General features: G+C 48.3%; 2 protein-coding genes across 2 annotated transcripts in view; one reads left to right on the forward strand and one right to left on the reverse strand.

Moving 5' to 3' along the window:
- LOC147417435 (aldehyde dehydrogenase family 3 member H1-like) overlaps positions 1-22,725 on the reverse strand; it is a 40,923-nt gene that overhangs the window by 16,712 nt on the left and 1,486 nt on the right. The window lies entirely within an intron of this gene.
- LOC147417436 (uncharacterized) lies at positions 20,417-21,363 on the forward strand. The gene is made up of 2 exons (XM_086506726.1): positions 20,417-20,575; positions 20,658-21,363. The coding sequence occupies exons 1-2, from the start codon at positions 20,531-20,533 to the stop codon at positions 21,102-21,104; spliced, it is 492 nt and encodes a 163-aa protein (XP_086362852.1). The 5' UTR covers positions 20,417-20,530; the 3' UTR covers positions 21,105-21,363.

Below are 22,725 nucleotides of genomic sequence, written 5' to 3' on the forward strand. Positions count from 1 at the left end.
CATTTGATGTGCTAGCTCCATCATTACCCCTCCTCTGAACACGTTGAGTTGGGACATATGTAGGCTGTAACCCAAAGGCCTCAAGGTAAAGCTGCAATACATTTGGTGACTAGCAGTTCAGACTCTTCCATCCACTTTGCATACATAGGTGGATAGTTCTTGAAAATCACCAAATACGTCTTGCAACTTGTCCCTTTTTCCTCATTTACAATGCGGTGAAACTAGTTGATTTATCATGGTATGATATTTTCATTATGAAAATTTTAACGACATGCTTTTGTTAAACCATTTATTGGGCATGCATTGTGGGGGGAGAGAGAGAGAGAGAGAGATTTGACTTGATTTGATTTGGTATTAACGTCCGCGGGGGGCCAAAAATGACCCATGGGACCTCAAAGTGATACATAGTCTCCCCTCACGGGGGTGTATGGTGTGGTGTGTGTGTGTGTTAATCTCTTTTTGTGTTCCTATGAGTGTCTTTTTATGCTCAAGTATGCGGGTGAGGTATGTGCCGAGAGCTGTAGGGGAGGGGTCTGTCTTGGATAATAGGTCCGCAAAGGTAGAGCAACCGCTTAGAAGTGGTTGAAAGTTAGCCCGGATGTGAGCGTATTCTGGGCATTCCAATGTCACATGTGCTTCATCTTCGGGAGCTTGCATTGTACATGATGTGCATATCCGTTTAGAAGCATCAATTTTCAGCCAGCCCTCTGTTTCTATTTTGAGCATATGTGACCTTGTGCGCATCAAAGAGATGGCTCTTCGTGCCATGTGGGGCATGGGTGTTCGTATGTGGGCCTGAGCTTCCATTGGGTTTGTGCTATAGCCTTCCCAATACTTTGTGTTGACATGCTTGCAATAGTATTCAAATTTCGAGCGGTGTTGCGTTGTCTTCCACTTGGTGTGGAGGCTATTTAGTAATGCAATTTCAAAATTCAGCATGTGTTCTCCCTCCTTGCCCTCCTCAATAAGCATGTCCACTTATGCCTCTACATTCCATTTAGCGAACCATTTCTTAATGTCCTGTATGAGGCTCGATGACAGAAATTTGTTTTTTTTTGTCTTTTGCGGCACACGTCCCGTTTCCCATGCAATGCGGGGGATTCGAGTAGTAGGCATCGCTTTGACCTTCATGATATACGTGTACATTTTTTGCAATGCTTTCATTTCTAGTGGTCTCTTGCCTGTCTCCAAGAGTAGCACAAAGTATGGTGTCGTCTTTTTGACCCCCATGTGTCGACATAGAAATTTTTTCTGAATTTTTTCAATTTCATTCCATGTGTGGGCTGAAATGCTTGCTCCCCATATTTCCACTCCGTAGAGGATGGCTTGCACTACGCATGTCTTATCTCCCATATTTTTATGCTCCTTTGTGTGCACATGTTTTCAAATTGATAGTACTTGGCATGGCCGATGTCAATTCTATTATGTGCGCATTGTCCCCAAGCATAGTTGCACGGGATGTCAATCCCCAAGTACTTGAAACTGTCGACTTTCTCAATTTATTTCCCTTCGTACATGAGGGGGACGTGGATATCCATCTTACGAGTCTTTACAATCATGAACTTTGTTTTATCTACATTGATTGATAGACCCACATTTTCACAAAAAGCATGTAACGCATTGACCAATTTCTGTAGAGCTATAATGTCATGGGCGAAAAGAGCCACATCGTCTGCATAGATGAGCATGAGAAGTGTAAACATCCCGATGGCTGGTTCATCCCTTCTAAATGAGGGAGAAAGCTTTCTATTTGATCAATGCACAATCCAATAAGAGTAGGGGAGAGAGGGCATCCTTGTTTGACCCCCATGTTGCTCGAGAAAGCTTTGGACAGCCCTTCGTGCGTTTTTAGTTGACATAGGACTCTGTCATAGAGACGTGCTACCGCACTCCTGAGATGCATCGGTACTTTTATGCATTCCATCCTTTTCCATATACCCATTCTCGGGACCGTGTCAAAGGCTTTGGTGAAATCTACAAAGCAACAGTATAATGTTTTTCCCTTTAGCCGACTCTCTTCCATTAATACCCTGAGTGAAACAAGGTGATCAATGGTGCTATGTTTTGGTCGAAAACCTGCTTGTTCTTTTGCTCGTTTTCCATTTGTCTCTGCCCATGTGCTTATGCTTTGTTCTAAGATGCTTCCCAAAAGCTTTGCCATGCAAGATCCAACCATAATGGTACGGTAGTTGGTAGGCTGATTTACATCCCCTTTATTGTAAAGTGCTTTGATCTAGTTCTTTTGCCAATCCTCGGGTAGCCCTTGAACAATGGCTTGGCTTAGCATTCTATGTATCCACTCTCTGGCTCTCATACCTGACCATTTAAGCATTTTTGAGTTCAAGTGTAGTATGTCCAGAGCTTTCCCATTTGCAAGTTTCTGTTTGCCTTTTTTAACCGTTTCGGGATCAAAGTGGTCTTGGGCATGGAGATCGGTTTGCATGTGTGGCATTTCTTCCGCATTATTATGCACATATAGTTGTTCCACATACATGTACATGTCATCTGAGCTTATGTCCCCCATAATGTCATGTCTCCGTCCTTTTATTTTCAGCCATTCCTTTTTGGGATTTTTCTTGAAGTTGGCTATGGCTTGTGTCTCCGTGCGTAGCTCATAGTTTCTTCTTTTCCGCCTCTTGAGATTTGTGTAGTCTTTTGATAGAGTTTCCCATTCCGTGTTCGTCGTTGACAGTGCCCGCAATTGTTTTTTGACATACTTGCACTCTTCATCAAACCATGGGTTATGCAATAGCCCTTTAACATGATTTCCTCGCCGATGCGTTTTTCCCATTGTTTGTTCCACGGCGTCACAGAGAGCTTGTTTGAAAATTGGCCATGTTTGTGCGATGTGTGATGGTATGGGTACATGAGCAAGTGCATTGTCTAGATGTTCTGCATACATTCTTTTCTTGTCCACTTGCATTTTGTATGTCCATGATCGGGCATGGGGCTGTTTTTGTGCTTTTTGAGTGGGAACTTGTAGCCTTACATGGATTGGGGTGTGGTCCGAATTGGGCGACCTCTTCCCAATTGTAAAATTACTTACAATATGGGATGCCTCATATGCAATCAATACATAATCAATAACACTCATGCCTTTATTGGCTGTGTAGCATGTGCATTCTCCCGATTTTTCAAACTTACTTGTTCCATTGACGGCGATTAGTTGTAGGGATGTCATCATACTGAGCAATGCAATACCTTGCGGGTTTGTAATGAGATCTTTCGAACATCTCTCCCATGTGGGATCTAGTATCTCATTATGTTCGAGCATTGGAGGTGTCATGAGATCCACCATTTGCATTTGCGCATGTGCTATGCGAGCATGCATGTCCCCAATAAGCATAATCATCCCTTTTTGTGCATAGGCATGGATATCGGCATACAGATCCTCGAAACGGTAATTCTTCTCTACATTGAAGGCACCATAGAATGGTGACTCTCTATGGGGGATATAGCACCTGGCAATGAACACAGGTTTAGGTTTTGTGTCAAACTTGATCCATATGTACCGGTTATGGGCCTCTGTCTTGCAAATTGTGATCATTTTTCTGAGTTCCTCTCGGTATATCACTACGACGACTCCTTGTCCCCTCATTTTTGTACATGGCATCTGTAGGGAGTGTGTGACATATCCTTCAATGTGTGGTATTCTACATGCATCGTGTTCCCATGTTTCCAATAAAAAGAGAATGTTGGCTTGTGGTAGGACTTTCGTTAATCCTTCTCCTTTATGCCACGGGAAGCCTCTGCAATTCCAACTTGTTACGTGTAATTCCGTGAACCCATGGGTCTCGCATTGTCATTTTGTTTCCTCTTTTGCTTCCCCTTTCGTGTCCGCTTAGGCTGTTTTTTTGTTCATGCGAGCTTCGTATGCTTCACGTCTGGTCTTTTGTTGGTTCGGCGTTCTATCTTCACTGATGTATAGTGCGCTATCCTTTAAGTAGATGCGGGCGTTTTCGAGGATAATAGCCCTCTTGCGGGCATCCAGAAGTGTGCATACGATTGCCCGATTTGCTTCTGGTTTCTTCTTGCCTACTCGATGTGCACCATATACCACCACATCGTGCATTCCGAAGTTAGTGGAGATCATTTCCGTGATGTCTGTGTTCAAGGTGATGACCTTCTCGTTGTCGGATTCGGGGATACCCCGTATCACGATGTTCATTTTTCTTTTCTCTTGTTCGGTGTATTCTTTGTCATCCTCATTAGCATACATGTCTCTGTTCATTGAAGAAGTCTGAGGCATTGGTGTGTTTGTCAGTGCATCTTTCCAAGAGCCCACATTTTCAGATACATTCATTTGCGCAATATTTTCATCGTGAGTGGCTAGCGTGTCTTGCATTGTAGTTGTGTGCTTATGAAGAGCACCCTGGAGCTCCTGCATCTTCTCCTCTTGGTGACGGACTCGTAGGTCTTGCATTTGGAGCTTGTGTTCCAATTCTTGGTTTTTTAGAGCTAGGTCTTTGATTTCATCACTTTGCTTCCTGATGGTGGTGTGCATCGAGGAGATGAGTCCCCATATGTCTCGTAATGAGCATGGTGGCGTATTCCCTTCCATGATGTCCGGTTTCGGGGGGGTTGTTTGTTGTATTGGTTTGGGTCCCATGGTGCGTGTAGGTGAGGACCTGACAGAGAGGCCGCTTCTGGAAATTCGCAGGTTCACAATGTCATTCATGTGGCCATGGTGTGCTGGTAGCCAATGCACAGAGAGAGAGAGAGAGAGAGAGAGAGAGAGAGAGAGAGAGAGAGAGAGAGAGAGAGAGAGAGAGAGAGAGAGAGAGAGAGAGAAGCACCACTGAAGAGGGAGGGGGGGGGGGGGGCGATAGGCGATAGAGTTATAATGCCGAAAATGCAAGAGTAAAGGGTTCAGGCGATAGAGTTAAAAAGGGGGCGATAGAGTTAAGATGTAAGAAAATGTAAAAAAGGTAAAGGTTTTAGATGAGTGGGGCAGCGCGATAGAGAGAGGGGGGGCGGGGGGCCTATCGCGATAGAGAGGGGGAGCAAGGGGCAGCGCGCGAGGCAGGGGGTGCGGGTGCGCAAGGGCAAGGGGTGCGAGGCGGCAGAGCGGTGCTGAGGGGGCTGCGTGTAACAGCACGCAGGCAGCAGCAGAGCGCGCGAGGGCAGCAGAGCGTGCAGGCATCAGCAAGGCGCGCGAGGGCAGCAGGGCGCGCAGGTAGTAGGGAGGAGGTCGGTGCTACAGGGAGCCGCCATTACAGAGAGAGAGAGAGAGAGAGAGAGAGAGAGAGAGAGAGAGAGAGAGAGAGAGAGAGAGATTTTTTACATAAAGCTCCTTCCCGCACTTTTGCTTGATACAACCACCTTAGACCATGGCGGACTTCAGTGATGGTATCGATGAGAAGGTAACTGGACACGCTCGATGGGCTTGACAAGACATTTCAGAAGGCAAGAAAATTAATAATTGATCAAGGAGAGAAGAAATTACGATCATCTTGCTAGCACCGAAACTACACATACTTGATGGCATGGGTGTCCTTACAAAGTTAAGAAAACAATATACTTAATTGCTTGTAGTACATCTAGTGGTGTCAGGCAATTTCAGCCTATAAGCAACATTGTTGATCTTATCAAGCACTTAAAAAGGCCCATAGTAATGCATACTGAGCTTCGGAAACAACCTTTCCTTGCCCTTCATCTTGTTTAACCTTGCCTTTTCGAACAAGAAAAGTACCCAATCACCAGGTGAAAACAGTAATTCACGATGATGACGATCGGCAGCCCTTTTTTGCTTTGCTTGGGTCTTCTCCAAGGCAAGCTTAATCTTCTTATACAAATCATCCATGTTCTCAACATATCGCTCTGCCTCAAAGATCTTGTCCTTAGTATACAAAATGGAAGAAACCTTTTTCCCACCTTCAATAATCTCAAAAGGTGCCTTGCCTGTGGACGAATGCACCGTATTATTGTACGCATACTCAAGCATAGGCAAATACTGTTCCCACTTGCCCTTATTATCTGACACATAACACTTTAACAAATCCAAGATAGTAGAGTTAGCCTCTTCCGACTGTCCATCAGTTTGTGGATGAAATGAGGATGAAAACTTGAGCGTGGTGCCCATGTTTTCAAACAATCCTCTTCTAAACAAACTCGTCATGCGAGGATCACGATCACGGATAATCAACTATGGCATACCATGGTACTTCAACACATTGTACATAAACAATCATGCCATCTGGTCAGATTTTATCTTCTTCTTGACAAGAACAAAATGGGCTTGCTTGCTCAACCTGCAAATAATCGTCCATATACCATCATTCCCTATCGGCGTTCTTAGAAGATCAAAGATAAAATCCATAGCAATGCTTTCCCATGGCTTATCCGGAATTGGCAATGGCTGTAAGAACCCTGGTGCCTTTTGCCTGTCAAACTTGACCTTTTGGCAAATCATGCATGCTCGGACAAAGGCATCCACATCTCTCCTCAAAGTAGGCCAATAAAAAAATGTCTCTACCACTTTCACTATCGCATCAATTCAACAATGTCCTACATATGGTGGGACATGACTTTCTACCATAACCTTATGTTGCAATGGCCTAGTGACACATAGTTTACCATGCATCATCATAAAACCATCCTTGAGGAGGTAGTGCTCATGGCGTTGCCCATCTTGCAACTGTTCAAAGATCCTTGCAAGATCTTCATCAATAGCATATTGTTCCTTCATGCCATCAAGCTGATAAGGAATTAACACAGCTTAAATTTGTGGCTTTCTTGATAACTCATTAGCCACCACATTCTTCTTGCCTTCCACATGCATAATCTCAAAGTGGAACATAGAAAGAATGTTTGCCCATTGCATATGCTTTTCGGATAACTTTGACTGTGTCAAGAAGCATCGCAAGGTCTAATGATATGTCTGGACAACAAAATCAGCACCTAACAGGTAGTGCTTCCAGCTATAGAGCGCATGAATGACGGCCAATAGCTCTTTCTCATAGATTAGCATAGTCTTTTCTGGCCCTTGCAAGATTCTGCTCTTGTAAGCTACTACCCAACCATCTTGCATTGGTATTGCTCCGATGCTATTGCCACACGCGTCACACTGGACCACAAATGACTTCCAGAGATCTGGTAAATCAATCACGGGATCTGAAGTCAACTTTTCCTTTCAGAGACTCAAAGCTGAAATCTCTCTTTGGATCCATCTGAAAGTGACCTCTTTCTTTGGCAAAGCGTGAAGAGGTGAAGCTATCTCTGCAAAGTTCTTGATAAACCTTCTCTAGTATGAGCATAATCCCAACAAGCTTCGAACATCGTGCACAATCTTTAAGTATGGCCATGTATTTTAATAGCTTCAACCTTTGCGGGATCCCATTCGACGCCATCCTTTGACACTATGTGGCCAAGAAAGTGGATCTCTTTGAAGAAGAATTCGCTTTTCTTAGGATTGACAAGTAACCTGTGATAGTGTAACTCTTCGAACACAATGGTCAAGTGACGCCTATGCTCCTCTTCATTCTTCAAATAGACTATCATGTCATCAAAGAATGTGCCAACAAACTTTTGATGCGAGCGGAAAATCCGGTCCATCATCCTATTGAAAGTAGCAGGAGCATTGGTAAGGCCAAATGGCATCACTAAAACTCATAGAGACCAAATGTCGTCCTAAACACACTCTTGTACACATCCTCTACCCTTATACGAATCTGATGGTATCCACTCTTAAGGTCTATCCTCGTGAAAATTGCAGCACCCTCTAAACGGTCAAGAATATCATCAATCCTTGGGGTAGGAAACCTGTTCTTGATGGTATTCTTATTCAACGCATGGTAGTTAATACACATGCACCAAGAGCCATCCTTCTTCTACACTAGGAGCACTAGCGAGCAAACAGGTGAATAACTAGGCTGAATCAGCCCCTTCTTTAAAAGCTCCTCAACCTGGCCCATAATCTCTTTCTGCTGAGCCGCACTAACCCTGTAGGGAGGTCTGTTTGGTGGGCTATACCTTGATACTAAATCTATCGTATGGTCCTCAGGTCTCTCCGGCGGCAATTGTGACGGTAATGAATCAGAAAAACAGTCATTAAACTCTCGCAAAAATGTTGACCTTTCTTTATCTAACACAGATAAATTTGACTGACAATTATCTGAAACATACGTGCAAAAATCAAGTACACAGAAAGATGATTCTTAATTACAGAAGTGATAGCGGAAGCAGATACAATAGGGGCACACTCCCCTTTGAGCTTTACAACCAAAACATGAGTTTTGTCCCTATGCTGATGGGTGATCTTTTTGTTGAAGACATCCAACACTCCATGTATACGGAACATCCACACGATTCCCAGCAACGCATCGCACCCTTCTACATATGCAGACGCAGCTTTCCAATGATGGGAGTAAAACACTCTCAGTGGCCAGGACATGCCAACCCTACCTCTGCCCTGTACCCCATCTCTTCAGCGCTGATGCCCAGCTTCATAGCTAACTTTGGTGAGATAAAGTTCGCTGTGGCACCTGGATCAAAGAAAATAAGTGCCGTCTGGATCCTGATTTTACCCCATGCTTTGCATAACTCGTTGGCATCCATGCTTGGCTTGTAACCCACCATGTCTGGCACTAAACCTGTCATGGGATTGGGCTCTTTCCTTTCTTGTCCTCTTTATCATCTGAGTTAGCTGGTCTTTTCCTTTGTGGATAATCTGTAGCAAAGTGACCAGGCTGCTCGCATATAAAGCATTTATTCTCAGCCATCAAGACCTTTTCCTCAAGCGACTTACACACAAAAGGCTTCCTTTTTTGTTTCTTTGTTTGCGCTCCAGATTCCAGAAGTCTCGGCTGAGTCCTTATCCTTGTTGACCTTTTCTGACCTCTGTGATGCTTCAGGAGCCGTTTTCACAAAGGGCTTCTTTGCTGAATTTTTCTTTTGCTGCCCCCATTTCACGTTGCCCGGAAACCCACTGTCCTCTCCCTCCAACAAGGCAAGACCAGTGTTGGCAACTTCCATACGCTGGATGAGGGTAGCCATTCTGTTCGTTGTACAGTAATCTCGAAGCCCTATAGGCAGCCCACAACAATACTTTTCAATCTGTTCTATCAGTGGCACAAACCTGTAGGAGGTTACTGAGAGCAACGCTTTGCAAAACCTCCGATTGTACCTTTGTAGGATCTTGCAAGTAGCCGCAGTGAGTTGGTGCCAATCCGTCATGACATCCACCATGTAGATGCAAACATTTGCTTGAAGTATACCCATGTGGCCGGTGCCTGTCCTTGCATCAACAATGTCGTCCACCATGTAAGCACATTGTCTTTCAAGAAAGTGGCAGCTTTCCTGACTTTACAGGCCTCTATAAGATTCCCTCCTGCATAAGTTGTATCAAACTGTTGGAGGAAAGTACGAGCCTTTGCCTTATCCTCAAAGCCGCTGAAAGTGCTAAACTTCACAGTTGCACCACCTTCTTTGTAAGCTTTTGGCTTTTCCAATGCCCCAAAATTGTCATAAGGAATTGTCTGCAACATGGGCAATGTAGTAGGGATCATCGGCATTCCTTGGCCATTGACATTTTGCATCGTAAGTGCCATATTTGGCTGCTATCCAGAACAACCAACCATGCCAAAACTGCCATGTGGCACCCCAAACTGGCCCTGATTGCTCTCAAAGCCTTGCTGCATGCCGATATAGGGGGTTTGGCATCATGCCTTGCATACCCCCAAACACTGTTCTTGGCATATACTGTTGGTTTCCAGGCGCATAACCAACCATACTTGAAATAAAGTCATTGCCTTAGTAACGAGCTCGCTGTTGCTTGCGCTCAAACCCCCCCCCCCCTCCCCCGCCATCGCATCCTCTCTCCCCCCTTTAGCTCGCGAGGCCATGCTCCACCCCCCGCGCGCTGCCCACTGCCCCTGCTCACGCACACACGTGCTACCCCAGCTCGCCCACACCCCCCTTGCTCATGCTCGCTGCACCTGCCCGCCCCCCGCGCGCTGCCCACTGCCCCTGCTCACGCACACCCGTGCTACCCCAGCCCGCTCCCCCCTCATTTGCCTGCCCTCATGCCCCTTTCGCCATCGTTGCACCTGCCCGCCCCTTGGCCTCAGCCCTCCGGCTCACCCCCCCGGCTCTTGTTCTCTTTTCGCCTTCCGCCTGCCTGTAGGCTGTTTTTTAAGCTTGCTGGTATACGCCTCGACACCAACGCCCCTATCTTTTCAGCAGCAGACACAGAATGGCGGCCTCTACTCCACCTCAAAGGGACTCCACAGAAGCCCCCTCGCCCGACACTGCAAAGCCGGCCCTTCGACTTGCTCTTTCGCCAAAAGAGCAAGCGAGCTTGATGGCCGAAGTGGAGTGCTTGCAAGCCACTTCGATTATCTGTAAGATTATTGGCACTCGGCCCAGCCGAAGCGAGGTTCGGGATTTACCACAGGCCCGTCGTGGACAAGATCACCGATGTCCAGATCCTCGGGAGAGGGTACTACCAGGTCAGAGTTCGAGACTGCAAACATGACGACCAAGGTGATTTCGATGAGCCCACTCGGCATCAGAGCAACTCGAGCTTACTTCCGACGTTGGCATCACGGTTTTGACCCTACTACAGATGTGCTCAAGGAGGAGGCAGACTTGCCCATTTCGGTCAGTTTCCCAGGCCTGAGGCGAGAGTACCATCCCCTCCTACCCAGGATTGGTTCCATGTTCAGGACAGTTATGGAGTCTCCACGCACGGTAGCTTCAATTGTGGCCAAGGCCGCAGGTCTACCTACTGTGCGGGTTCTCGTTCGTGACACACACTCCCTCCCCAAGGTGGTACTGCTGCCTAGGGTGAGTGGGGGATGGATCAGACAGAGTGTGGAGTATTCGGGTCTCCCGAACCAATGTTTCATTTGCAGACAGATGGGCCATATGGAAAAGGCCTGTCCTCGCAGGAGACCTTGACCCACAACGCATGCGTAGCCTCCCAAGGCTGAGCATGCCAAGCAGCCAGGTAGACAAGATGCACAGGCTGGTACTTTGACAAAGACAAATGACCAGCCAACTGATGGTTGGCAGCAAGTGCTTGGTCGCCGACGTCAGGGGAGAGCTCACCCCACTGCTCCTCCTGGTGGCTGACCTGTTGCAACTCAGCAGCACTGGGTTCCGAATGGGAACCGTTTTGGCCCCCTTTAGCAGGACCTGCCTGAGGAGGCCCTGTTCACTTCTGCTCCTCCACCACCGCCTTCTCCTCCCTCAGCTGTTGCCGCCCCGGCTCCTCCCCCCACCTCCACCTTCGCCCCCCCCGCCCCTCCTCTCTCCCTGATGGGGCCCACAGCCTCGTCTCCCGACCCTTCCACCACTCCTCCTAAGACGCAGGGTACTGGCCACGCTTCTGTCGCGAGGCATTCTCTTGGTAGTGCTTTCGCTATGAGCCGTGTGGCTCGTGAGGGACAGCCCCACCTGAGGACTCCTTTTTTGGTGCTCACTTCTCCCTTTGCAGCGGTCCCTAGAGGTCTGACCAGCTTCGACATTCACAGACGCTGGGATTTCTTCGACTACAGCTTCACTCGGTTTCTGGGTGATTCCTCTCCCGACTTGGAGGAGGCCAGCTTTCGAGTCCACGTCCTCTTTCTTGCAGCTAGAGGCAATGAGGCCTTGGACACAGCAGTGGGTTTCTCCTTTCCGTTGGTAGGGATATCACAGAGTGGACCCAGCACACAGTCCTGGACTGGCTCCAGACCCAGGCTACTGAGTTCTCACACCACACAGGGGACTTAGCAATGACAAATCTGGTGCAGACACTTTGGCCTCTAGCCAAGTTCAGCGTGACACCTCCAGATGCAGTGGGTTGCAGGCACATTGTGGTGCACTTGTTTGCTGACACTCAGTGTCCGCCATGTTATGTTTTTGTGCATGAGGATTCTTGGACAGAGGATGTAGCCCTTCGGGTTGCACGCTCAACTTGGGCCTGGGCAGGACTGTCACTTCTTGCGCGCTTGTCTAGAGGTCATTCGGATGCGGATTACTCCCCGTCCAAACCAGCCTCAAAGATAGCGAGGTTGGCTGCTGTTGCAGCATCTCTTTTCTCTCACTGACTCCATGAGAATCATCTCATGGAATGTGCACGGATTAGGAGGGCCCTAGTTTTAACGTAAGAGGGGTCGGCTTCGTCAGGAGCTGCAGAGATGCCTTGTGGGTGGTGAGATTGACATTCTTATGCTACAGGAGCATCATCTTTGTGAGAGCCGTATTCGGCGTTGTGGTCAGATTTTGCGTGGTCGCTATGAGACTTTTTGGTCAGCTGCTTTTGGACCTGGAGGCATCCAGGGTGGGGTATGTATAACGATTGTAGACTCTTTGCAACAGGCCATTGTGGGCAGGGGGATTATTGTGCCAAGCAGGGCTCAGTGGATTACTATGTAGGTTCAGGGTTGCCTGATGGGGTTCCTGAACATTTACGCGCCCAATGTGGCGAGGCACGTGTAGAGTTTTGGGCTCACATTGCAGAGTCTCTGCTACAGGCAGAGCAATGGTGCATTGGGGGAGACTTCAACATGTTGGAGGACCCAACTGACAGGGTTGGAGGTAGCCATACTACTGTGCATGGAGATGAGTTGGCAGCTTGGGAGAGGTTATGTATGACTCCGGGTTTTAGATGTGTCGCAGCATTCTAGCTTTGTGAGGCCACCTGACAGCCTAGCCTTCTCTCATTCGGACCGTCGAGTGGGAGAAGTGAATCTATCTCGGATAGATCGCTTCTACACTAGTGATCACTTCTGTGACTTGGGACGGACTGTTGGCATTTTGGCTGGGACTTCCTTTTCGGCCATGCACCAGTGATCCTCGCAGTGACTGATAGGCAGAGGAGGGGGAGCACAATGCTACGCATCCCAGAGAGGGTCTTGCTGGACTCTACACTCAAAGAGCGAGTGGAGGCTCTCTGGACAAAGATCTTAGACGTACACGACTCTCCTGCTGACAGAGTGGCCTCAGGACTTGCTCAACTTAGTCGGCTCTTTCTTCAGGAGTCTTCGGCTCGCCTAGCTGCAGCGAGAGAGGAGGAGCAGTGCCTCTGATGAGCGTTGCTTCCTTGCAGAGGATGCAAGAGCAGCATCCAGACAGTCCTTGGTTGGAGGAGCAGTTACAATTGGCTCGCTAGGAGCTCGTCAGCACAGAGGAGAGACGCCATGAGTTTGCTTTCCATCGTCAGGCATCTCAGTGGACCCAGGTGGGTGACAGAGTGACAGGCGCTTTCTTTGAGGCAATGGGACCTTGGCATGCGCATGCCAAGGTCAGTCAGTTGAGGAGGCCCGACGGGTCAGTTGCTTCAGAGCCAGAGGACATGTGTGCAATTGCTACTAACTTTTACCGTGATTTACTGTTTGCAAAGCCCCAGTTAGTGCGTCAGGATGCATGCAGAGAGCAGGTGTGGGCACAGATGCCTTGTCTTGTGACTGAGGAGATGCGTCAGAGGCTAGAGCTGCCTCTTCAGCTAGAGGAGCTGCACACAGCTCTTAGTGCACTCCCCCGTGGTAGCTGTCCAGGTGAGGATGGCTTGACCCCGAGCTTTTTCTTGGAGTATAGGGACTTGCTTGGCTCAGATCTTTGTATGCTTTTCGGTACATTTTGCACACAGGTGAGATGCCTGACAGCACAAGTGAGGGCCTGATTTACCTCATTCCCAAGGAGGGTGGCTCCTTGGATGAGATTCGACAGTGGCGTCCCATCACCATCCTCAACTCAGCCTACAAAATTCTTGCTAAGGCTCTGAGTTTGAGGATTCAGACACTTCTAGAGAGCCTTATACATGGGACTCAGACAGGGTTTGTCAAGGAGCGTAGTATCCTTGACAAAATCTTTACTTTTTGGGAGGCTTCGGCCCTCGCGTGGCTCCGTGGTAAGGATTTGGTGATTCTTCTTCTCGATTTTCAGAAGGCCTACGACAGAGTTGACTGGGATTTTTTGGAGGGCACTCTACGCAAGATGGGCTTCTCAGATGCTTGGATCAGAGGGGTGTCAGCTTTGTACAGATGGGCACACAATCACGTGCTTTTAGCAGGAGGTAGAGGTGATCGTTTCATGCTCACACGGTTGGTCAAACAGGGCTGCCCTCTTGCCCCCTTCCTCTTTCTGTTCTATGTTGAGGCGATGAGCATGTTTTTGGTTTCACAGCAAGTTGGTTTACGTGGCTTAGCGCTCCCTATTCGGGGAGATGAGCTACTGGACGCTGAGTTTGCGGACGACTCAGCCTTGTACTTGGATGGCCATGAGGCCAGCCTACTCAGGTGTGAGCAGGCTCTTGAGACTTTCTATTGTGCATCTGGCGCACTGATCAACTAGAGAAAGACTGTGGCTTTCTCAGTTGGTAGTGCTCCTACGCCAGATTGGATGCCAGGTGAGGGTTTTAGGTGGATTCCCCAAGGGACTGCAGCAGTTCGGTACTTGGGCTGTCAGGTTAGTTTGGACTTGTCTCCCGAGCTGCAGATTGCTCCCCTCCTCCTGTCCATCAGGAGGAAGTTGTTACATTGGAGCTCCGCACGACTTTCTTTGGCAGGCAGAGTTGTAGTGGCCAACCAGGTGTTGCTGGCTACTATGTGGTACATCACTTCTTGTTGGATCTTCTCGAGTTCTTGTGGCATGAGCCAAGTAGAGAGGCTGATCAGGAACTTCCTTTGGTCAGGGCATGACACTCAGATAGCCTGGGCCAATGTGGCATGGCAGGTCATCACTCTTCCTAGTTCTCAGGGAGGGTTGGGGATCATAGACCCAGCACAGCAGAGCAGAGCCCTTCTTCGGAAGTTCATCGTCAGAGGACTTCTTCCAGGTGAGGAGCCTTGGAAAGAGTTCCTGCTTCAGCGGCTTAGGGCTAGGGTGCCTCAGGCTGGAGGCCCATGGCGACCCTCGACTCGATGGATTTTCATAGAGATGCGTAGAGTTGGCTTGAGCAGGAGACTAGAGGACCGCTTCGCTGAGAGTCTACTCCCTTCCTAGGAGCAACTGCGGCGGGGCCTGGAGCAGCGTCAGCCTACTTACACGGAGGAGCGCCTGAGACAGCCCCTTGTTTGGAACGCCATGGTTAGCACTCAGAGAGGCCACTTGGTTGGTAGTCGGCCTCATGTTTGCTGGGGTCCCATGGCAGAGGGTCCAGCACGCTCTCTAGGTGACTCTCTAGGTGACTAGTTACAGTTTTCAAGCTTGTCAGAGGAGCTTCAGGGCATTCGGCTATAGGGCATGAGAGGGGTGTAGAGCATGTGTCAGGACATCTCAGAGGCAGTACCAACTGAGTGGCTCACACCTCTCGGGTCACCAGCGCCCAGATGGATAGGAGACTACATGCAACAGGAGGTTCTCATCTCAGTTCGGGCTTGCTTAGAGACTACACCATCCCTCTTTTTCGAGCTACAGAGTGAGGGACGCTTACACCGAGTTGCAGTAGAGGCCCCGCAGGTGGCAGAGTGTTGTTTTCAGAGGATTCACGTGGTGGGCATCTATGGGAGGACTTGTGTCATAGATCCCGACCCAGCAGCTCTTGCGACTGGCCACTAGAGACTGTGGGCTTGGGAGAGCTGTCCACTGGCACGAGTACAGTGGGATCCTGGAGAGTGGCTGTGGAGGGACCCTTTCTCCTCTATAGACCATCCAGGTGTCCCTTTCTTTCAGTACACTGTTCGACTGGGACGTCAGATACTGGTAGCACAGAGAGGCTTGTCATGCTGCAGCACCTCATTGACAGGAGGAAGGTCTCACAGATGAGTTCTTGACAGCTTTTTGGGAGAGGTTGTGGGACTCTAGACAGCCGAGACAAGTAACTTTGTTCCAGTGGCTGGTTGCACACAGAGCTACAACAGTTGGAAGTTGGCTTGTACATAGTGGTCTCTCGGTGCATGTGCAGCTTGTGACCATCTCGTGGAGAGTCAGCGTCACTGTCTTTGGGACTGTCCTTTGGCACAGCAAGTGTGGCTTCGTGTCCTTCGGCTGATGCCAGCTCTTTCCACTGCTCGGCAGTACACTTGGGGTGCAGCTGCTTGGTCCACTCTCACGGGCCCGGCACTTCAGTTTGAGCCATCTTCCACTAGCAGGATGATAGTGATGTAGGGGGATCGACCTACACTCCAGCCTGCTACAGAGCTTACTCCACAGGAGTGGTGCAGTGAGAGAGAGGAGTGTTGGGAGCTCATCAGTGGCCTGACACTCTAGTTCATCTGGCGGGCCCGTTGCTTCCGCATCTTCGAGGCTCGCCCTGTACCACCAGCAGAGACTGTTCGAGATCTTTGGCTTGAGCTGATCCATACTCTCAGAGGAAAGTTCGAGGGACTCCAGGGTAATTCCGACCGCATGCGGGAGCATAGAGAGGCTTTCCTTCGACTCTGGCGTCCTGGGCCTTTTTTCACCATGATCCAAGGTGTGCTCAGATGGCACTATCGTCCACCTGTGTGGCTTTTCCCTCCTCCCATCTCTTGATCTAGCCTCATTGTACATATGTTGTTTTTTTCACTGGGAGTCTCCCCATCATGATTGTTGTAGTCCTCTCTTGTAGAGGAGGTTGTAGCCCTATGGGCAGTTTCATTAACTAATCGAAGGATCTTTTTCTCGGAAAAAAAAACACAAGCCATACTTTGGAACACACATCCACCCCTGAAATCCCAGAATGTACCGTGGGTGGTGGAAAAACCTGATGCACTACCTGGAAACAGGTTCCCTGTCCATTTAATGCAACAAGAGGACTCTGAAAGGTGGCGGACTGAACTGGCAAAACTTGTGGAATTGGCATCCTAACCACCTGTTCATGGACGGAAGGAACCTATCTTGGAGCCCCTGACTCCGCAACGTGCGAGTGCTCCCTACCCTGCTGGGACGCATGAAGTACCTGGGCTTCAACCTCATCGGGCTCTACTGGCTGTGTGAGTTGCCTTGTCTATTGTGGCACTGGTGACGCTTGCAAAAACTCCATAAACCTTGGGTTCTGTACTAGTCGAGAAAACACATTCACGGCGGCAACCAACTGAGTCTTGAAGGCATCATCTTCAAGTTGCCCAATCATAAAGCCCTACATTGGTGGAGCATTCATATCAACAAGAGGTACAGACGGACATGGCCGTGAACTCTTGCCAACCTCAAAACGCTGTAGGAATTGCCTGCCTATCCTGTGAAGAGGAACCCTCTTTCATGATGCCTTTCCCTTTGTCGGCTATAGTGTAATCCCGTATTCCTGTACTCTGTCTTCGCCGCAAACCGACCAAGGCTCACTTCTTGAGGCAAAAGTGATTCTGTTCCGGCGACGGAACCATGAAACCGTCCCGTAGGGCGATAGACTTTGGCTTTCACCCGAAAGTTTACTTTAGACTTTAGGACACAGAGAAGCTTTGCAATTAAAAATCTCTAACGGGAATTGACACTTCAAACACACGGCTTGGAAGCTAGGGCGCTACCAAGCAGACGTCGACACCTGTTGGCCCCAAAGATTGGCGCCCCTTTCGGTATTTCTTTATTGTATTCAAAGAGGGAATAAAACCTGTGATTTCCTACGAGCTGTCCCACATAATCCGGGCTGAAAATGACATGTTTTGGCCCAATTTCGGCAGTATAATTGTACTAGATCACTTCACAGACAGTATCCCCGCGCAATAAGTGACTTTCCCGACGCATACGGACACTTTGCAAAACCTGGCGAGAATCTGCAGCACGCTGAATTCTCTGTTTTCCGCCCTGAAAATGCGCCAAATCACCCGCACAGTGGTCCCCTCGCCTCCCCTTACCTCCTGGGGGTATTAGGAACTGTTTAGGGCCGAAACCCTAAACCAGCAAAAATACACAGCAGGCTGTATTTTCCTGTTTTGGGCTCCATTTCGCAAGCCAGTCGCATCCGTAGCAAGTCCTCGAGCTCCCGCACCTATAGGGCTACTTGCCCTTTGAATCGGACGAGATTTCTCGCGTAAAATCTCTCCAAATTCACATGTACCTGCGGGGGATTAGCAACTAGCTAATCCAGTACCTATGCAAGAGGCTCTTGCCTCGACAATTGCGCATGAACCCACACAACTGTACATTCAGATGAAAAGCCCTCGATGGGGCATCACGTTTCTGTATTCAAAAGGGAAGAGAGGTGTGCGAGAGCAAAATCATCGTGCTACATAATGCAAGCGACAAGGCAAGCTTTCCATTAAAGCTTCAACACCTGCACCAACTACTCACACACACACACACACACACACACACACACACACACACACTGTAAGTCAGAGTGAGAGAGAGAGAGAGGCAGCCTCCAGCTGAATTTTGCACCAATTTCCAGCTGATGTGGCAGTGTTTGAACTTCTTGTGGTGCTGCCAAGTGTACACTATGCCTAAATAACTTTGAACTGAGCCTAGACATACTCTTACTGCTCAGATTCCAGTGCCGGTCGGCCCAACCAACTCGTGGCGACAAGGCCTTCCCGTCTGTGGTTGAAACTCTTGGCCGTCGGCCATTTCACACTGGCCATACAATGTCCAGCCATTTGCAATTTCAAAAAGAGGGTCCCAAAAATTAAATAAAAATCATAAAAAAGAAACCAATAACTAAGGTTAGTAGTTGCCATGTCCTCACAACAGTAATTAGCAATTGCCACGTCCTCGTGACAATTCAGGCTTAGTGAAAGCTCGGAATGGTTTCTCCGTTATGTCCTACCCGCAGTTGCACGTAATCTGTGGGAGAACTACCAGATACCAGATCAATTATTGACCTTCCGGATGGTTTAGCAAAGTAGTTCATCTCATAGAACAATGTTCCAACTTGATGCTACTCTCATAAACACTCGAGAGTGATCGTCCTGGTTAGACATATGCATACCTTGTGCGAAAAAGAGAACGCACTTTATGATTTCCTCAAAGATGTAACTTTGATCAGAGACTTGCCCGCTCACTTAAAGTTTGAGGGTCTTTGGTTCAAAATCTCAAGAGTTAGTTTGAATTTCTGCACTACAAAACTTTCTCTGGATAACAACGTATCCTTCGAGGAGAGGTAACAAAAATTCGATGTTTCTGAGTTCAATGGTTCCTGTCCCACTGAGGGGGCTAGATTCTATGTACACTGCGGTGTACACTCCCAGCTTGTATTGTTGATTCCTCCATCCACTGCAAAGTATCTTGCAGATGCGTCTACGAAGTTCAGTATAAGTCCTTCGTTGAATTTCTTCATTTTTTCTTTCTCAGAGAGGGTTCAAGAGTGGAGCCATGTTTGAAAGAGTGAACCAATACCTATTCACATAATCCGTGACTTGCCGAGCTCCTATCGGGCAAACCGATCCCAATCTACCTTCCTCAAGGTGTAGAGGAACAAAAACTTGTCGGAAATTTTTTTTTTCCGAGAAAAAGATCCTTCTATTAGTTAATGAGAACTGCCCGTAGGGCTACATCCACCTCTCCAAGAGAGGGCTACAACAAGAATGATGGGGAGACTCTCCCAGTGAAAAAAAGCAGCATATGTACAATGAGGCTAAATCAAGAAATGGGAGGAGGGAAGAGCCACACAGGTGGACAGTAGTGCCATCTGAGCACCCCCTGGGCTATGGTGAAGAAAGGCCCAGGGCGCCAGAGTCCAAGGAAAGCCTCGCGGCGCTCTCGCATGCGATCGGAGCTACCTTGTAGTCCCTCAACCTGTCCTCTGAGAGTATGGATCAGCTCTAGCCAAAAGTCACGAACAGTCTCTCCTGGTGGTACAAAGCGAGCCTCAAAGATGCGAAAACAGCGGGCCCACCAGATGAACCAAAGAGTCAGTCCACTGATGAGCTCCCAACACTCATCTCTCTCACTGCACCACTCCTGTGGAGTAAGCTCTGTAGCAGGCTGGAGTGTAGGTCGCCCCCCCTGCATCGCTATCATCCTGCTGGTGGAAGATAGCTCAAACTGGAGTGCCGGGCCCGTGAGGGTGGACCAAGACGCTGCCCCCCAAGTGTACTATCGAGCCGTGGAGAGGGCAGGCATCAGCCGAAGAACTCGTAGCCACACCTGCTGGGCCGAGGGACAGTGACGCTGACTCTCCACCAATTGGTCACAAGCTGCACATGTGGCCGAGAGACCACTATGTACAAGCCAGCTCCCTACTGCTGTGGCTCTGTGTGCAACCAGCCACTGAAACAAAGTGACGCGCCTCCGCTGTCTGGAGTCCCACAGCCTTTGCCAAAAGGCTGCCAAGAAATCGACTGTGAGGCCCTCCTCCTGCCAATGACGTGCTGCAGCGGGGCGGGCCTCTCTGTGCGGCAAGTATATGACGTCCAAGCCGAACAGTGTACTGAAAGAAAGGGACTCCTGGGCGGTCTACAGAAGAGAAGGGGTCCCTCCATAGCCACTCACCAGGATCCCATGCCTGACTACTATGGCTCTACGTTTTCTCTCACAGGTATCTTTTAAATCTCACTTTATTTCTGTATCTTGGGTCTTGCACAATGCGTTTAAATAATAAATCCTGGCAACGACACCGGCAATTGCTTTAATGCAGGATTGCTCAGCGGGTGCTTGTGAGCGCAACTGGAGCGCTTACTCTTTGATCCATACCAAGATCCGGAATCGCCTTAGCACTTCTCAGTTGGAGAAGCTAGTGTATTGCAGGGCCAACATGAGGCTTGTGCGCTCTTACCACGCTTTGGGGACACCCAAGCAGGTAGTATGACGATGTAGTATGACATCCTATGTATATGTTTCTTATTTACACTATTGTTAACAAAATGTACATTGTACAACAGGTTGATTCCTCACGTATCACGCTGGTAGTTGATCCTACTATGGAGGAGGCGGACCAACATATCAGAGATGAGCAGGAGGAGATAGTACGCATGCTTCATAGAGAGCTAGAGGATGTCGATCGACGTGTGACAAGATCTCGTGCACGTGCTTACAACATTCCATTACGCCTCGAGGATACAGGTGAGGGGAGTGCACGACGGAAGAGCATTCGCAAAGGCAAGCTACCCATACGTACTCCTCGGCAGCGTGCGAATGAGACAGTCCGTCTCATTCACACTCCAGAGGGAGAGGAGGATAGTGATCCAGACCCAGTTGGTGCAGACGAGGCCACATATGCTATGGTGATAGAGCCAGAGTTTGATGACGAGGGCAATGTCGTGGCAGATGGCGACATGCTCTTTTCAGCATCATCTTCTTCTTCTTCTTCTGACGATGAGTTTCACTAGGCACTAGTGACTAGTTACTAGTTTAGAGTCACATTTTCACATATTTCAATAGGATGATGTTTTTTATGTACGCTCTAGCAGGAGCCATTTTGGCTTGACATTTGTCATTATTTTGGTTCCATCCTTATTAGCAGTTTGTGCCATGTGGGCTACTTGAGTCTTGAAGCAATGTTTGTACAGTTCTGAGTTTATTGTCAGCAACTTACCTTTTGTTCAATTGCTTGAAGCTTCATGCTTGAAGGTTTGTCATTGTTCTGAGTTCTCTTGTCAGCACTGAGCAGGTAGAAATGTTTTTACGTTGTTCAATGTATATTGTTTCTTGAAGGTTGGTACTTGTTTTGAAGTTAAGTGAATCTCTAGTGGATAATGTGTATAGTAATGTGTCCCCAAGGTCCTTTTAAACTTACAAGGGATGCCCAAAAGCACAACCCCAAAAGCCTCAAATTCAAAAGCACTTCTTCCCAAAAGCATCTACTCTCAAAAGCTAGCGTTGGGATCTCCAAAAGCAGCCAACGTAATTTGCAAAAATCCTTACCAAGGTAGGATCCGTACGGTACCGTACGTCCGTACAGTACGGTACGGTACCGTACGGATCCGTACTGTACCACCCACAAAAAAAAAAAAGAATTTCCCCTTCGCGTTTTCGGATTTAATTTCGCCTCTGTTTTGGGGGTTTGGCCGCCTGGTTATTGAGACAGAGTGAGTTTGGACGCCTGTTTATTGCAAACTATTAACTACAGAGTACTACAGAGAGAGTTTGGGCGCCTGTTTATTGCAGACAGAGCTCTGCAAACTCACCTGCAGAGCAACCTTGTGCGCGGTAAAGGTAAGTGCTTGTCCTCGCGAGTCTCTCCCGTCTCCCTCGCGCATACCTTGTGTGTTTCTCGCGATAGCATCAATGTTTTTGTTCACCAATCTGTAGGTACACCATGACTCGCAAACCCAACCCAGTCTGGAGTGCACACACCACTGTCATTGCGGTGGTAAATACAGGAGGGCAAGCAGGATCAGGAACACGTACTTGGACCTGCAAATATTGTGGAAAACAGAAGACAAGTACGGTGACGCGTGTGTTGAGGCACCTTACTGGCATCGGCACTACTGGCGAGTGCGGAGGGTGCAAGCTTATTCCGCCAGCGATAAAGGATGCTTTGAGGTTGGAGCACTTCCCGGGAGGGGGTCTTCCCTCGTCCAAGGGTAAGAAAGCAAATCAGGCAACACAAGATGCCTTGCAGGATCATGATGAATATGAAGTTCTCTGTAGTTTGAAGTTTGAAGTTTGTTGAAGTATATTTGAGAGAGAACTGAAGCTTTGAATTGTATTTGTTTGTGAATATTGAATGTCGAGAAAGTGGTCATGACTCGCCTTGGATTGTCTATTTATGACAGCCTTGGATAGTAGAATAGTGAGCTAATATCCTAGAAGTGATACTTATGAATTTATTATCAAGTACGGACCGTATTGTAGATTTTTGACGTTTTCAAAAAAAACCTTACGAATTTTACGTACCTTACCACTCAATCCATTCGGTAATACGTACAGTACGTACCGAACACGTACCGTACCTTACGTACCTTTCCACCTTGATCCTTACAGCCTGCCAAGTGGCAGAACCAACGC

The sequence above is a fragment of the Adiantum capillus-veneris genome, chromosome 30 (genome assembly GCF_014529385.1).
Source record: "Adiantum capillus-veneris isolate H3 chromosome 30, ASM1452938v2, whole genome shotgun sequence".
NCBI classification, from domain to species: Eukaryota; Viridiplantae; Streptophyta; class Polypodiopsida; order Polypodiales; family Pteridaceae; genus Adiantum; species Adiantum capillus-veneris.

Excerpts from the sequence above, each read along its gene's own strand:
- LOC147417436 (XM_086506726.1), top strand. The coding sequence starts at position 20,531 with ATGAGGCTTGTGCGCTCTTACCACGCTTTGGGGACACCCAAGCAG. Across the intron at positions 20,576-20,657 it reads CTTTGGGGACACCCAAGCAG|GTTGATTCCTCACGTATCAC; the intron begins GTAGTATGACGA and ends ATTGTACAACAG.